This window comes from Pseudochaenichthys georgianus, chromosome 11, assembly GCF_902827115.2.
Source record: "Pseudochaenichthys georgianus chromosome 11, fPseGeo1.2, whole genome shotgun sequence".
NCBI classification, from domain to species: Eukaryota; Metazoa; Chordata; class Actinopteri; order Perciformes; family Channichthyidae; genus Pseudochaenichthys; species Pseudochaenichthys georgianus.
In genome coordinates this window covers 24,931,157-24,945,674 of record NC_047513.1, presented here as the reverse complement: position 1 = coordinate 24,945,674, position 14,518 = coordinate 24,931,157, and the positions used below count along the sequence as shown (strand labels likewise).

The 14,518-nt window shown below is 40.8% G+C and overlaps 1 protein-coding gene across 1 annotated transcript; it reads left to right on the top strand.

Moving 5' to 3' along the window:
* Positions 1 to 923: 923 nt before the first annotated feature.
* On the top strand, positions 924 to 14,433 carry LOC117455182 (digestive cysteine proteinase 1). The gene is made up of 11 exons (XM_034094579.2): positions 924 to 1,105; positions 2,440 to 2,499; positions 2,589 to 2,681; positions 3,818 to 3,990; positions 5,359 to 5,620; positions 8,358 to 8,553; positions 9,136 to 9,329; positions 9,411 to 9,502; positions 11,373 to 11,534; positions 12,775 to 12,964; positions 13,046 to 14,433. Exons 1-11 carry the CDS (start codon positions 1,063 to 1,065, stop codon positions 13,231 to 13,233), a joined length of 1,653 nt encoding a protein of 550 aa, XP_033950470.1. The 5' UTR covers positions 924 to 1,062; the 3' UTR covers positions 13,234 to 14,433.
* The last annotated feature ends 85 nt before the right edge of the window (positions 14,434 to 14,518 follow it).

Below are 14,518 nucleotides of genomic sequence, written 5' to 3'. Positions count from 1 at the left end.
TCCTCATCTTACTTAAAAAAACTCTCAAAGTGATCACACACCTACCCTACTTGGCCTCCCCTGTCCAAATGAAGGGGAGACTGATCAGCCTGGAACTTATAGTCTGTCCCAACATTCCAGCATTCCAGAATGCCAAAACTCCAAAGCACATTCTAAATCACCATGGCCAACATTCTAAATTACTATTATGGGCAACCTCCTAAATGATATCCCTTTCTCCCTCTGATAAGGCTTCCTTCACATCTTCATCACATCATGGACCTCAATAAATAACATTAATTCGGAGCTAACCTTTTCAACACTCTATATTTCAACTCAAGCGGTCCACAGATACAGTATGTATACAGTGGTTGAAGAAGTAGTCATATAAAAAAAAAATACTATCCTGCATTCTGCATTACTGAAGTAAAAGTACAAATGTAACTGTATCAAAATATACTTAGAGTACCAAGAGTGAAAGTACTTCTTATGCTATTACAGCTGGTAAAGGTAGAACTAATACAAAATATTGTACTGCTGATGGATATCCTAACCTATAATTATATACCATAGTCCTTTCAATAATTCATTTTTATAAATAAAATAAATTTAACGGAGTAAAAAGTACAATATTGGCTTCTAAAATGTAGTGGAATAGTGTATAAAGTAGAATAAACTGAGAATACTCAGCTAAAGTACTGCGCTTGCTTGAGTAAATGTACGTTGTTACTAACCAACACTGGATATTACCGATACAAAATATTGCATATTACAAACTACAGTCATTGCAGAGACTGTTTATAACGTTGCTATTTGCATTATTGATTATAACTACATATTTGGTATAACTACAGAATAAGTCATATGACACAAATCACATGACTCGCAAATAAACCCCACCTCTCGTGTCTGATTTGAGGACACTTTTCAAAGCAACACTGTGATTGGTTGAGAGGACGTCAGTTACTTTGGGTCCTTGTAGTTAGTTATTTAAGAACAAACGAAGGTTGCGAGAGTTTTTGTTGTTTTTGTTTTTGTTTTAGTTTAGTCTGACTCTATTTCTGATCTCTAACAGTGGAAACAATGCGTTTGTACATCGCAGCTGTTCTTTTGTGGGCTGTAATAGGTAAGAGACAATATTTACATTGTGTTTTCAGTTAGCGTCATGCTATTATAGCAGCTAGCATAGCAGTCAGTGTTATTACAGCGTGATCGATGTCATGAAGGTTTTTGTTCAGATTACTTAAGGAATACTTTCAGGAATACGTCTTTCACAGCAGTGGTACATACTCGCAGTTCATACATTTAAAGGCTAGAGGTTGTACTATACTATTATTCACTATAACTATGACACCAGTGTTGTGCAATAATTAGTATTACCACCGCCTGCTACTTCTTAGCATTACATGTCATGTAACTGACAACAAACATGAATTATATTTATTTTGTAAATATATTTATTTTATTTACCACTGCAATCTACCCGCTACCACACAGTATTCTACAATGTTTCCCTGCATGTGTACTATTTATTTTAAATACTATGTGCATGGCTTTTTATCTAACAGTTTGTTATTTTTTTAAGTTCGTCTCTATTTATACTGCTGTCACAATGTAATGATCTCCTCTGTGGGACGAATAAAGGCATTCTGATTCAATTAATGCCAAACTTCAGGCAGAAATATGTAAATGTAGACTTAACTTGCTTATAAAGGCAGCCTGATGCATCGTACAATATTGCTTATGATACTATATAAGTATAACCTATTCTTTGATTCGGTATACTATATATGTAACACGCAATGCTACATTTTAATGACTGAACTTTACTACATGTGTAATAAGTAATTGTGTTATATTGTTATTCCTTCCCTTTGCTAAATGCAATATGAGGGATTGTGGGCAAGTCTGGGAGCTATTCGATTTTTACAAATATGTTTTACTTGAAGAATGGCTTAATAATGTACAATAATTTAATCAGCACTGCTCCCAGTTTACCCATAATGTAGATTTTATATATACGACTAAACTGCACATACAAAAACTCCTAATTCATCCGTAACATCAATATGATATGCTTTTTGATAAGTACATAGCATGCGTGCAATAGTTTTAATTCCAGACTGTCTACAATATTTAGTTTAGTTTTTATCTGGGCACTTGTGCACTAACTTTGTCTTTTTGATGCTGAAACACTGCACATTTCCCCACATTCTGGGACTAATAACGCATTCTCTTATGTTAATTGTTCAATTTCCCTACAAAATGACTGACAAAAGACATCCGTTCATTGTCTGCTATGGCCGTAACTTTGGAAGAAAATAGAGATTTGACTGAATTACCACATCTCTTGTAGATATTTGCTGTGACCCTTTGTAATTGATAAGGACACGTGACACATGTTATTACATATCACATGCATTCTGTTATGAGTATTACATAAATAACGCTTGTTTTCAGCTTCAGAGGGAAAAGCAGTCCCCTCTCTTCCAAATTTTGGGAGCAGCTATCATGTCAAAGGTAAGCAGTACCTGCACATTACACATTTGGGCCTTTTCCTTATAATGTTGTTTTATTACACGATAACATGTTTGACCTTTCCATTGCAGGGGTGATCTCTCTGCCCTATGCTGAGATCAAGGAGCCTTTTGAGGCCTGGTTTGATCTAGCGGCAAAGTCCAGCCGAATAGACTACTACCATGGTAAGAAACCACATGACTGTTCCTCTTAAAGCTGACTGGGTTTTTCCTGATTGGCTGGATTATTGATGTGAAACTGAAGACCTCTTGTGTCAGACCTTTGTGAGCAGAGCAGAACATGAGCACATAAACAAAGAAGTGAAAAAGAAAGAATAAGCACTTCTGGAGAAGTTTTACTGTGACCTCGTGTTACAGCTCATATGACTTTGAGCCCGTTACTTTCTGTCTTGTTTGAGATTATGTTATAGGATTCTTCTTTTGTATCCTTACCATCTTCAGGAAGTAAAATGTCGGATTGAACTTTTCTCTGTTACGGTTAGTGTTATGACCTGGCTCAAAAGGCCACAACAAAGAGGAGACACACCATATCAACGGTTTAACAAAATATGTTTATTAAAGCAAGTAGTCCAAATTAGCCAAATTTAATTAAGTGCAAACCCAAATGAAGCATGAGGTGTGGATGTCAGTGGTATAGTGTACGTGTAGGGTGAGGATTGCATGGACATGTATGAGTGTGAGAGTGTTGAAGTGCACAAAGTGAAGCAACTGAACATACTCAACCAAAACTGGGTGCTTGTAGGAGAAAACAGAGAGAGGAAACAGAGAGGCTTTAAATACTTGTAGGGCACCAGACCCAGGTGCCCTGAGTTACTGCACAGCCACACCCTCTCCAGATGACCCCACAGGGGCATCACAGTTAGTAAGTGGCAGTTACCAATTTGTATTTAAGTATCCCAAATCCTACATTTGCGTCATGGGGTTGCACAATCTGTACATGGGGTGAAAAGAAAATTAGTTATATGAGAGTTTTGGTCATTAAAAGAAATGGAAAAGCCTAATTATCAGGCTCATATGAGTATTTAGTGTCTCTACTGTGACATGTCTCCATGCTTTAATGTTCAAAAAGCTCTTTATTGTTCTCATACTGCCTGTGCTGCAGCAGCTCTTTTCACCCTCTGTCTGAAACCAGAGCCCAGTCTGATTTGATTGGTTAGCTGGCTGGCTCTGTTTTGATTGGTCAACCGCTGAGAGATGTCCCACCCTATCATAAAGCATATCAACAGAAGCACTAGTGTAATATAGTGATGTCATTATGTTACTGAAGTAAACAAAAGGTGTCTCACATTGTTTGTCAACAGGCCAGGTGTCGACCTACCAGCTGGGTGCAGAGCCGCAGTGGGGCGTTGCTTATAAAATCTCTCCAGAGACCACAGAGACGGAGCAGAACGTGATGAAGTGTTTCCAGACCAACGGAACGGCCGATGAAGCCGTCATCGCGCAGGCGTCTCTGCCCGATGTGCAGGGCTTCCAGGTCTGTGCGTGTAAAGACGCTCGGTGCAGTATCTCAGCACCAAAACAAAGTTGTGTAATCTCAATCTTTATTAATTTATATAGCACATTTAAAAACAACCTCATTATCAAATAACACAATGGGAATAAAATAATAAAACTATGATTTAAAAAGCACAGTAACTAGAAACACATACAAATGTTATGTTCAACTAGTGTTAAAAGCAAGTGCAAAGAGGTGCGTTTTTAGCTGAAATTTAAAAACAAATGTTGATATCAGTTTTATTAACTCAAACAAACTTGAAAACTGTTATTTGTTGCTATGATAATGAACCAAAGCATTTCCTAGATTATTTTACAGCATGGAAAAATAATCCCTAAAATAAGAACTTCTACAAAAAGTATTATTCGAACAAAAGAAAAAGGTTTTGCGAGATCTCGCAAAACCCCGTTGCAGTTTGTAGACGGTCCCTAAGCACTCCCTCCTCCAGCTGCAGATTGTGACCAATTATTGATGTTTAGCTCGAATGACGGCGCATATCAAACTGTTCTGATGAAAACGACTCTGTAGCTCGTTGTCTACCTTGCTATGATTGTAAAGTCATGTTGTTTGTATTTTTACAACGTTATGTTCATGAGTTATTGATCCGCGAAATTCGAATCTGTCAATAACTCAGCTCAGAGGGACGTCCCCTCGCTCTGAGTGTTCTCTTGAGGTGTCTTTCACTTATGTGAAACCCGTGCCTATTGCCAAGCACTGATGTTATATCTTTATATTTAAGGCCAAGCTCAAAGTAAAATCGATGAACCGCTCCATTGTTGTGGTTTCTGTGTTGCCGTAGCAGCCGAACTGACCAGGAAGTACATTGAGCTAAATGAAAGGTTTTGCGAGATCTCGCAAAAGTATTGTGAGATATCGCAAAACATTTTTTATTTTTTTTAAATAATTTTGTTTTTCTTCTCCATGTCCCCTAGGGGGCTCCGTAACTTCCCCCCTCACGGTGTATTCTGTGACCTATACTATTAAAATGTAACTTCAGACCAAACGTTTAACCTTTTTACACACAGGCAGCAAAACAAACATTGTTTAAAAATTCAATGAACATAAGGAGGTAAAAAGGTATAATAATAATAAAAGAGTACAATAAAATAAATAATTATCCAAATGTTCTCAATCCTCTCAGTACAACAAAGGAAGACATAAGATAACATGAATACATAAAAACTATAAATAAATGAATATAACAAATTATAATAATGATTTAAAGACCAATTAAAAGGAGGATGTCCCTGATAAAAACCTAATCTAGAACAATATGTCTTCTGATGTCGTTTAAAAAGGTCCACTGAGTTTGCCTCTCTGATATTGATGCCCCCTCCTCCCCCATAGTTCCTGAGGATGGAGTACTTTGGAGGGTTTCTGTGTGAAGTGTGGCAGAATGTGACCACTGTGGGTCACAAGAAGAACACCTACACACTGTGGGTGACACACTCAGAGCGGGGGGCAAACAGCAAGGAGGACCCAGCCACCCCGCTGCATTACGAGATGATGGGATACGACACGCTGCTGGGCTCACATTACGACAAATACCTGGTGGACTACAAAGAGTTCAGCCTTCATGTGGACCCCAAAGCCTTCTCCCTGCCTGAAGGTGCGTGCTCTGCTGTAGGTCCAAACATCCAGAATTGTTTTTAAATAGGACCTATTATGCAAAATCCACTTCTACATGTCTCTTCTACATCAACATGTGTCCCCTCTTCTCCATGTCTCTTCTACATCAACATGTGTCCCCTCTTCTCCATATCTCTTCTACATCAACATGTGTCCCCTCTTCTCCATATCTCTTCTACATCAACATGTGTCCCCTCTTCTCCATATCTCTTCTACATCAACATGTGTCCCCTCTTCTCCATATCTCTTCTACAACAACATGTGTCCCCTCTTCTTCATATCTCTCTACATCATCATGTGTCCCCTCTTCTCCATGTCTCTTCTAACACAACATGTGTCCCCTCTTCTCCATGTCTCTTCTAACACAACATGTGTCCCCTCTTCTCCATGTCTCTTCTACAACAACATGTGTCCCCTCTTCTCCATATCTCTTCGACATCAACATGTGTCCCCTGTTCTTCATGTCTCTCTACAACAACATGTGTCCCCTCTTCTTCATATCTCTTCTACAACAACATGTGTCCCCTCTTCTCCATATCTCTTCTACAACAACATGTGTCCCCTCTTCTCCATATCTCTTCTACATCAACATGTGTCCCCTCTTCTCCATATCTCTTCTACAACAACATGTGTCCCCTCTTCTCCATATCTCTTCTACAACAACATGTGTCCCCTCTTCTTCATATCTCTTCTACAACAACATGTGTCCCCTCTTCTTCATATCTCTCTACATCAACATGTGTCCCCTCTTCTCCATGTCTCTTCTACAACAACATGTGTCCCCTCTTCTCCATGTCTCTTCTACATCAACATGTGTCCCCTCTTCTTCATGTCTCTCTACATCAACATGTGTCCCCTCTTCTTCATGTCTCTACATCAACATGTGTCCCCTCTTCTCCATGTCTCTTCTACATCAACATGTGTCCCCTCTTCTTCATGTCTCTCTACATCAACATGTGTCCCCTCTTCTCCATGTCTCTTCTACATCAACATGTGTCCCCTCTTCTTCATGTCTCTTCTACATCAACATGTGTCCCCTCTTCTTCATGTCTCTTCTACATCAACATGTGTCCCCTCTTCTCCATATCTCTTCTACAACAACATGTGTCCCCTCTTCTTCATATCTCTTCTACAACAACATGTGTCCCCTCTTCTCCATATCTCTTCTACAACAACATGTGTCCCCTCTTCTCCATATCTCTTCGACATCAACATGTGTCCCCTCTTCTCCATATCTCTTCTACAACAACATGTGTCCCCTCTTCTTCATATCTCTTCTACAACAACATGTGTCCCCTCTTCTTCATATCTCTCTACATCAACATGTGTCCCCTCTTCTCCATGTCTCTTCTACAACAACATGTGTCCCCTCTTCTCCATGTCTCTTCTACATCAACATGTGTCCCCTCTTCTTCATGTCTCTCTACATCAACATGTGTCCCCTCTTCTTCATGTCTCTACATCAACATGTGTCCCCTCTTCTCCATGTCTCTTCTACATCAACATGTGTCCCCTCTTCTTCATGTCTCTCTACATCAACATGTGTCCCCTCTTCTCCATGTCTCTTCTACATCAACATGTGTCCCCTCTTCTTCATGTCTCTTCTACAACAACATGTGTCCCCTCTTCTCCATATCTCTTCTACAACAACATGTGTCCCCTCTTCTCCATATCTCTTCGACATCAACATGTGTCCCCTCTTCTCCATGTCTCTTCTACATCAACATGTGTCCCCTCTTCTTCATATCTCTCTACATCAACATGTGTCCCCTCTTCTCCATATCTCTTCTACAACAACATGTGTCCCCTCTTCTCCATATCTCTTCTACAACAACATGTGTCCCCTCTTCTTCATATCTCTTCTACAACAACATGTGTCCCCTCTTCTTCATATCTCTCTACATCATCATGTGTCCCCTCTTCTCCATGTCTCTTCTACAACAACATGTGTCCCCTCTTCTCCATGTCTCTTCTATAACAACATGTGTCCCCTCTTCTCCATATCTCTTCTACAACAACATGTGTCCCCTCTTCTCTTGATGTCTCTTCGACATCAACATGTGTCCCCTCTTCTTCATGTCTCTACAACAACATGTGTCCCCTCTTCTTCATGTCTCTCTACATCAACATGTGTCCCCTCTTCTCCATGTCTCTTCGACATCAACATGTGTCCCCTCTTCACCTGTCTGAAAATGAGCTGATCAGATTTTCGCCACTTTATGATGTCATCACGATTTTTTGGCTTGTGTAACCATTAGCCAATCACCAACCAAGGTAACCCCCCCCCCCTCTTCTACAACAACATGTGTCCCCTCTTCTTCATGTCTCTTCTACAACAACATGTGTCCCCTCTTCTTCATATCTCTTCAATCACCAACCAAGGTAACCCCCCCCCCCCCCCCCCCCCCCCCACACCTTATCACCTGAATCTCTTCCTAGAGCACCATTGTGTTCTTTTTAACCAGATCTCTCTCAGAGGGGCGTGGGGAGGGGCTCCTTATTATCATCTAAAGTAACAGACAGAGAATCAGCACTTTGGAAACAGGGCTGAAACAGAGGGGATTATGGGTAATGCTGCAATGATCTGTTTGGTGTTTGGAGCCAAACACTTCAGAGACATGTATTGTATATATCTGAGACCTGTTATATATTGATGTATAATCGGGGAACTTTAAAGTTTAAAAGGGTTAAATCACACTTTATTTCCCCCCCTACAGGGATGAGCTGTGGGGGATTTCCTGGTCCAGGCGTGGAGCACCACATGTTGGCCAATCCAATGAAAGATCTCATCCACACCTCAGCTTCCGGCCAATCAGAGCGCATGTTCAACTATTTCAAGGACAAGTTTCAGCGTCAGTACAGCGATGAGAGAGAGCATGAGGAAAGACAGCACGCTTTTGTTCATAACCTCAGGTGGGAATAACATTCAATACTTTTTTTCTTTTACGTTGTTGCAAAAGTCTCTTTTTATTTGAAATGTCACAACAACAAAACTATTTTGGAATCTAACAAACATTGTAGACTAGTCAAAATGAATGTGTTTTCTCACTGCAGGGCATTTTGTTGTGTAAGAAACTATTTTAATTGTATTATAGAACATAAAACACTACAATCCTATAAACAATGCTAAAAGTGTAGCACACAGAGCGCAGAAATTGAGATTTAATTAATTGGAAAAAAAGTACGATATCAGAACGGTAAAAAATTAAAATAAGAAGCCGATTTCACCACACAATAATCAGAATCAGAAACAGGTTTATTGCCAGGTAGGTTCGCACATACTAGGAAGTTGACTTGATGTCATGGTGCATACATAAAATATAAAAAACAAGAAATCTAATACAATGTACGAATAACAGTAAACAGGGGGGGGGGGGAAGGGTTAAGTAGAGCTTTCTATTAAAACAATATGAACTTTCTTAATGAAAACAGGCTAGCTTAATAGCACTAGTTCAAACTGCAGGGTTTCTGATGACTGTCTTCTTGTTTCTGTAGATATGTCCACTCATCAAACCGCGCAGGGCTTCCCTTCTCTCTGGCTCTGAACTCTCTGTCGGATCGCACCATGTCGGAGTTGGCCACCATGAGGGGGAGGAAACGAGCAAAGACCCCGAACAGAGGGCTCCCCTTCCCCTCAAAGCTTTACCTAGAGGTGAACTTACCCGAGTCACTTGACTGGAGGCTTTACGGTACGTACAGATATATCATTGTTTTACCAAAGACGGTTCTTTCTTCCTGGAGTTCCTAGTGTTAACCTCCACTCTGTGCAGGTGCTGTGACCCCGGTGAAGGACCAGGCCATCTGCGGATCCTGCTGGAGCTTTGCCACCACTGGAACAGTAGAGGGCGCTCTCTTCCTGAAGGTAAAGGATTAGAAACCAGCAGCTCTCGCACTGGCCACTCTCCAGTGTTTCCACACTCCCTTATGCTGTTTGAAGCCACAGATGATCAGCATGACGCTTCATCTGCTCATGTTTAGGTTGATTTTCATCGCAGTTATGTCTGGTGTTAATATATCGTTGGCATTTTTCTAAATATTGAAAATGTGCAAAAATGTCACTTTAATAGTGCTTGCAGCTGTATGAAGGGAATTTGGTTATTTAGGCAGGATAAATACAGCACATTTCATAGAAACAAAGAGTAAAATATGATGGCTGATTTTGGGTTGAAGTAAGGTACTTTTTTCTGACAATTTTCCAAAGATAACACTACAGCAGCACACGAAAGGAAATGATCAGAATCAGAAATCCCTTATTTGTCCGGAGCAGGGAAATGTACATTTACAGCAAATGTACAGTGCAGGTATAAGGCGAAATAGAGTAAGTAAGCCTATTGTAAATTATACAAGACCTAATTATGCTATTCCATTTTAAACTCCTAAAATGGCCAGTCTAAAACATATAGTGAAATATAATGTTGTGTGAACTTGGACTGACCATTTGAGTCACCAAAGTGTAACGATTCGGTCTTTGATGCCCTAATTTGAGTTTCGGCCCCCCTGTTGTGTCCTTTAAGTGTAAACAAGTCGCTCCCTTCAGAGGGGGGGGGGGGGGGGGGGGGGGGGGCTGGGGGCTGGGGGCTGTCGGTAAGAAGAGTAATTGTTCCACACTGACGTTAGACAGACGTGACAATGTACTGGCTCCGGCCTGCCTCCAGCCCATGCACGGCAAAGCTCAAAGGCATTCCTTTTCTGTTGTTGCCATGCAACTAGATCCAATCATTGGACGCTGTTTTATCGGATGTGAAGGCACCCCATTGAAATGACCAAATTCTTGAACTCTTTTACCAAAACACTCCTGATTTCGTCCCTTGCCTTGGCCAGTAGCTGTAAGGGATTGAGTAGTGTTGACTGCAGGGAAAAGATGGAAGGAGGTTGGTTATTATAAAATATTCAGTTTTGTTCTGATGAAAGCATCATTAAAATAGTTTTCTTTTTATAGTCACTTTAAAATGTCCAGCCGTTTTACGAAAATGACTAAAGATTTCTCACTTGAAATGGTAGCATAGAGAGAGAAGATACATGCAGTTCTCTATTAAAGCATTTCTAGTGTTTTTCAGACACAGTTAGATGAGGTTAAGAGTAAGTTCTGTTGTGCAGCCCCAGCAGATCATCTTTATGCCTTTGCCAGCAGCGCAGCAGCAAGAAGTGACCTGCATGCTCGTAAACAGAGCTGCTCTCCATCTTGGTAACCTCACAGCAGCTGGTGTAAAAAACATGTCTTGACCAGAGGTTGCGTTAACCGAATATTTTCCGTCTATGGCCGATTTTTTTTTTAACAATGACGGAAAAATCTGAAAGCAGTCCGTCATTTTGACAGATTAGAACAAACTCAGAACAGCGCCCAAGCTTCCCCGCAGCGAGGCTCCGGTGTTATGCAAGCCCGCCAAAAAGGAGATGATATCGTTTCCAAACCTAACTTTGCCGTAAAAATCATTGAGATCTGGTAGTGCTTTACGCTGTGGCGCGCTCCCGCGAGGTGCAGTGGGCATGCATAACACCGGCTAACAGTTCACGAGCGTGCTCTTCCCCCCTGTCAGAGTTGTGTAAAGACCGACGGGTAATAATGGATTGTGACGGAAATGTTACGATCCTGTCGGGCAGCGAAAAACTCTGGAGCAACATCTGGTCTTGACTGAACTTTATTTTCCCAAACTTTTTTGCCTCAGAAAAAAAGATTCATGCTGAGGTTGCTCATCTGAGTGGGATCATGTTGTTCTGTCTTGTTGTTTCAGACGGGCTCTCTGCAGGTTCTGTCCCAGCAGATGCTGCTGGACTGTTCCTGGGGTTTCGGCAATAACGGCTGCGATGGAGGGGAGGAGTGGAGAGGATACGAGTGGATCATGAAACATGGAGGCATCGCAACAACAGAAACCTACGGGGCCTACATGGGGATGGTGAGATGAATACAAAATATGCAGCCTGTAGCTGTTGTAGCAAGTCAACATTTAAAACTACTGCACCCAAGCCCAATTAAGAGTTTTCTATTTAAGGATTGCAGCCAACTGTGAAGGTGTTTCACTTCTGTTGACACAATAAAACACCTTAACACATGTGCTCTTCCATATGTAATATTCTATCTCAGATGGCCTTTTGAAAAGTTTCTCTCCTAGATTAATTTGGAGATAATTGCCAAAATAAATGAATGAAAAAGAACCCTTTGAGCTCATTCGACTTTTAACCTGAGACAGGAAAGCTTAGTTGGACAGAGTGCTAAAGTTACCAGTTCCTATGAACCATGATTCCATCTGTCTGCACCCAATTGTGATAACAAAATTATATATATTAAGGTGGGGTAGGTAATTCACTTCAGAAACACTTTTTGTTATATTCCATGGAATGCTCTTAACATCCCGATAGCAATAAATACATACAAATATTTCATCTGTGGAAGCTGTGGCGCTGTAAAAAGCACGACCAATCATTTGAGCCGGCCCGGCTAAAATAACTGGATGGCCTACCTGCCTGTCAGCCTTTCATCTGTGCACAAACTTATCTTGTGTCCTCATTGGTCATGTGCGCGTTCGTGTGTGTTGGAGGAGGGGCTCTGTGAGGAAGTCTGTTTTTAAAAAAAAATTCGGCTGCGTAGTTTCAAATTCTAGCCCACTCGAGCTGGTTTCTCCATTCTTACCTACCCTACCTTTAAGAAGTACTCCTACCTGTGAGTATTGACAGATCCGTTACTATTACCTCTTTCTTACAAGTAGGGAAAGTTTTGTCCCCCTGCTCCCTTTATTCTAACATGATCAAACATTATTAGGCACACATTTAGTGGTGTGTTCTCTGAGATATGAAAGTAGCTGCGATGACAAATAGATATACAATCTGACCGATAAGCAGAGAAGTTGTAGCTGTTAAAGCTCTTTAAAGATTTTGACCAATGAAACTAATGCACAAGCACTTACAGTGGTATGGCTTAAAGTGAATGTACTCGCAGGTTTCTTGCTGCTCTGAGTTTTATCTTCATGGTTTATTTTACATCTTATAAGTCCATTTGAATAAAAGCATGGCAAGGCATTTGGATCTATTAAATGTTATCAATTCCCATCCCTAGCCACAAGGGGAAACCATCATGTTTTTTTAGTCCTGCTGCTACATGAATTCAGCCGTAAACGTTGTCCCTTCCTTTCTAAACAGAATGGATTTTGCCATGTGAACGCGTCCCAGCTGACTGCACAAATCAAGAGCTACACCAACGTCATACCAGGAGATGCAGAGGCCCTGAAGCTGGCGCTCTTTAAAAAGGGGCCGGTGGCTGTCAGCATCGATGCCGGGCACCGATCGTTTGTGTTCTACAGCCACGGCGTCTACTATGAACCGGCGTGTGGTGAGTTCACATCTCGCTGGTGCTCACACTTTTTGCTGCAACACCGATCTTGTTCTTCAACTTGTTTCTTGTGTTTTTCAGGTAATACCACTGCAGATTTGGATCATGCTGTGCTGGCAGTGGGTTACGGCACCCTGAACGAGGAGCCCTACTGGTTGGTAAAGAACTCATGGTCCACTTACTGGGGCAATGACGGCTACATCCTCATGTCTATGAAGGATAACAACTGCGGGGTCACCACTGATGCCACATATGTCACACTGGCATAGATTTGCACTATGTTTAATTATGTGTTGAAGCCACTATGTGAGTGCCTGATGATGAAAGCTGCCTGATATCAGATGTGTTGAGGCGCTGTGATCACTTCACAAAGAGCTGCTTAGTGATCATTATGTGTTGCTGTTGAATAACAGGGTGAAATAAGATGCTGCCCAAATCAAGCCAACCCAGTCTCCCAAAAAAATGTGTAATAACTTCGTTGGTCCACAACGTAGGACGTAGTATTTCTACAAAAACGCCTCTGAAATTGTAAGATCCCTACGTTTTTTTTTTTCACCATTCATCCCAATGGCTGGCGTCAATGTCACGTCGTTTTATTCTCAGTGGAAAATGCCTATTTTAAAGTTAGTTTGGCCATTAAAATGCGTTTTGATGTCATTTGATGCGAGAAATATGAGTTGTTATTTCAGATTATGTGTGCAGTGGATGCACATGATCTTTAGTTTGCTAGTTATTACGAAGATTACTTCAGGAAATTGTGTCTATACTGTACAACGTTTTCATTGTCACCAAGGTGGTTGCTAGGGACGCTGTTTAATGGTGTTATCTTTATTGCTACCCCCTTCCCCGTCAAAGTATAGTGTTGGTCCACAGCGCAAACGTATTAGTGTAACAAAATCTGCATCTAAAATTGTGGCATATATACGTTTTATCGACACAATTTCCTGAAGTAATCTTCGTAATAACTAGCAAACTAAAGATCATGTGCATCCACTATACACATAATCTGAAATAACAACTCATATTTCTCGCATCAAATGACATCAAAGGGCATTTTAATGGCCAAACTAACTTTAAAATAGGCATTTTACACGGAGAATAAAACGAAGGTCGGCCATGTTTTTTTTTTTCTGCAGGGAGAAATGTGAAGATCACGTGATATAGACGCCAGCCATTGGAATGAATGGTGAAAAAAACTTAGGGATCTTACAATTTCAGAGGCGTTTTTCTAGAAATACTACGTCCTACGTTGTGGACCAACGTAGTTATTACACGTTTTTTTATGAGACTGGGTTGAATAAGCTCACGTTTCCAAACACAGTTTTTAACAAGTTTATTGCTAGTGCCACAAATCTGCAGTGCCTTCAATTCAGTTGTACAAAGTACATTTTTTCACATTTAAATGTTTTACTTTGTTGCATTCAAATGCAATGGTCAGGAATCAATGCAATAAAAAATAAATAAGGTTTTATGGCGTCTGTGACCCTTTTGTTGGTAAGCAAACCTGTTCAAACACTGTTGGGCATCAGCAATGCATGCTTTAGCAGAGTCATG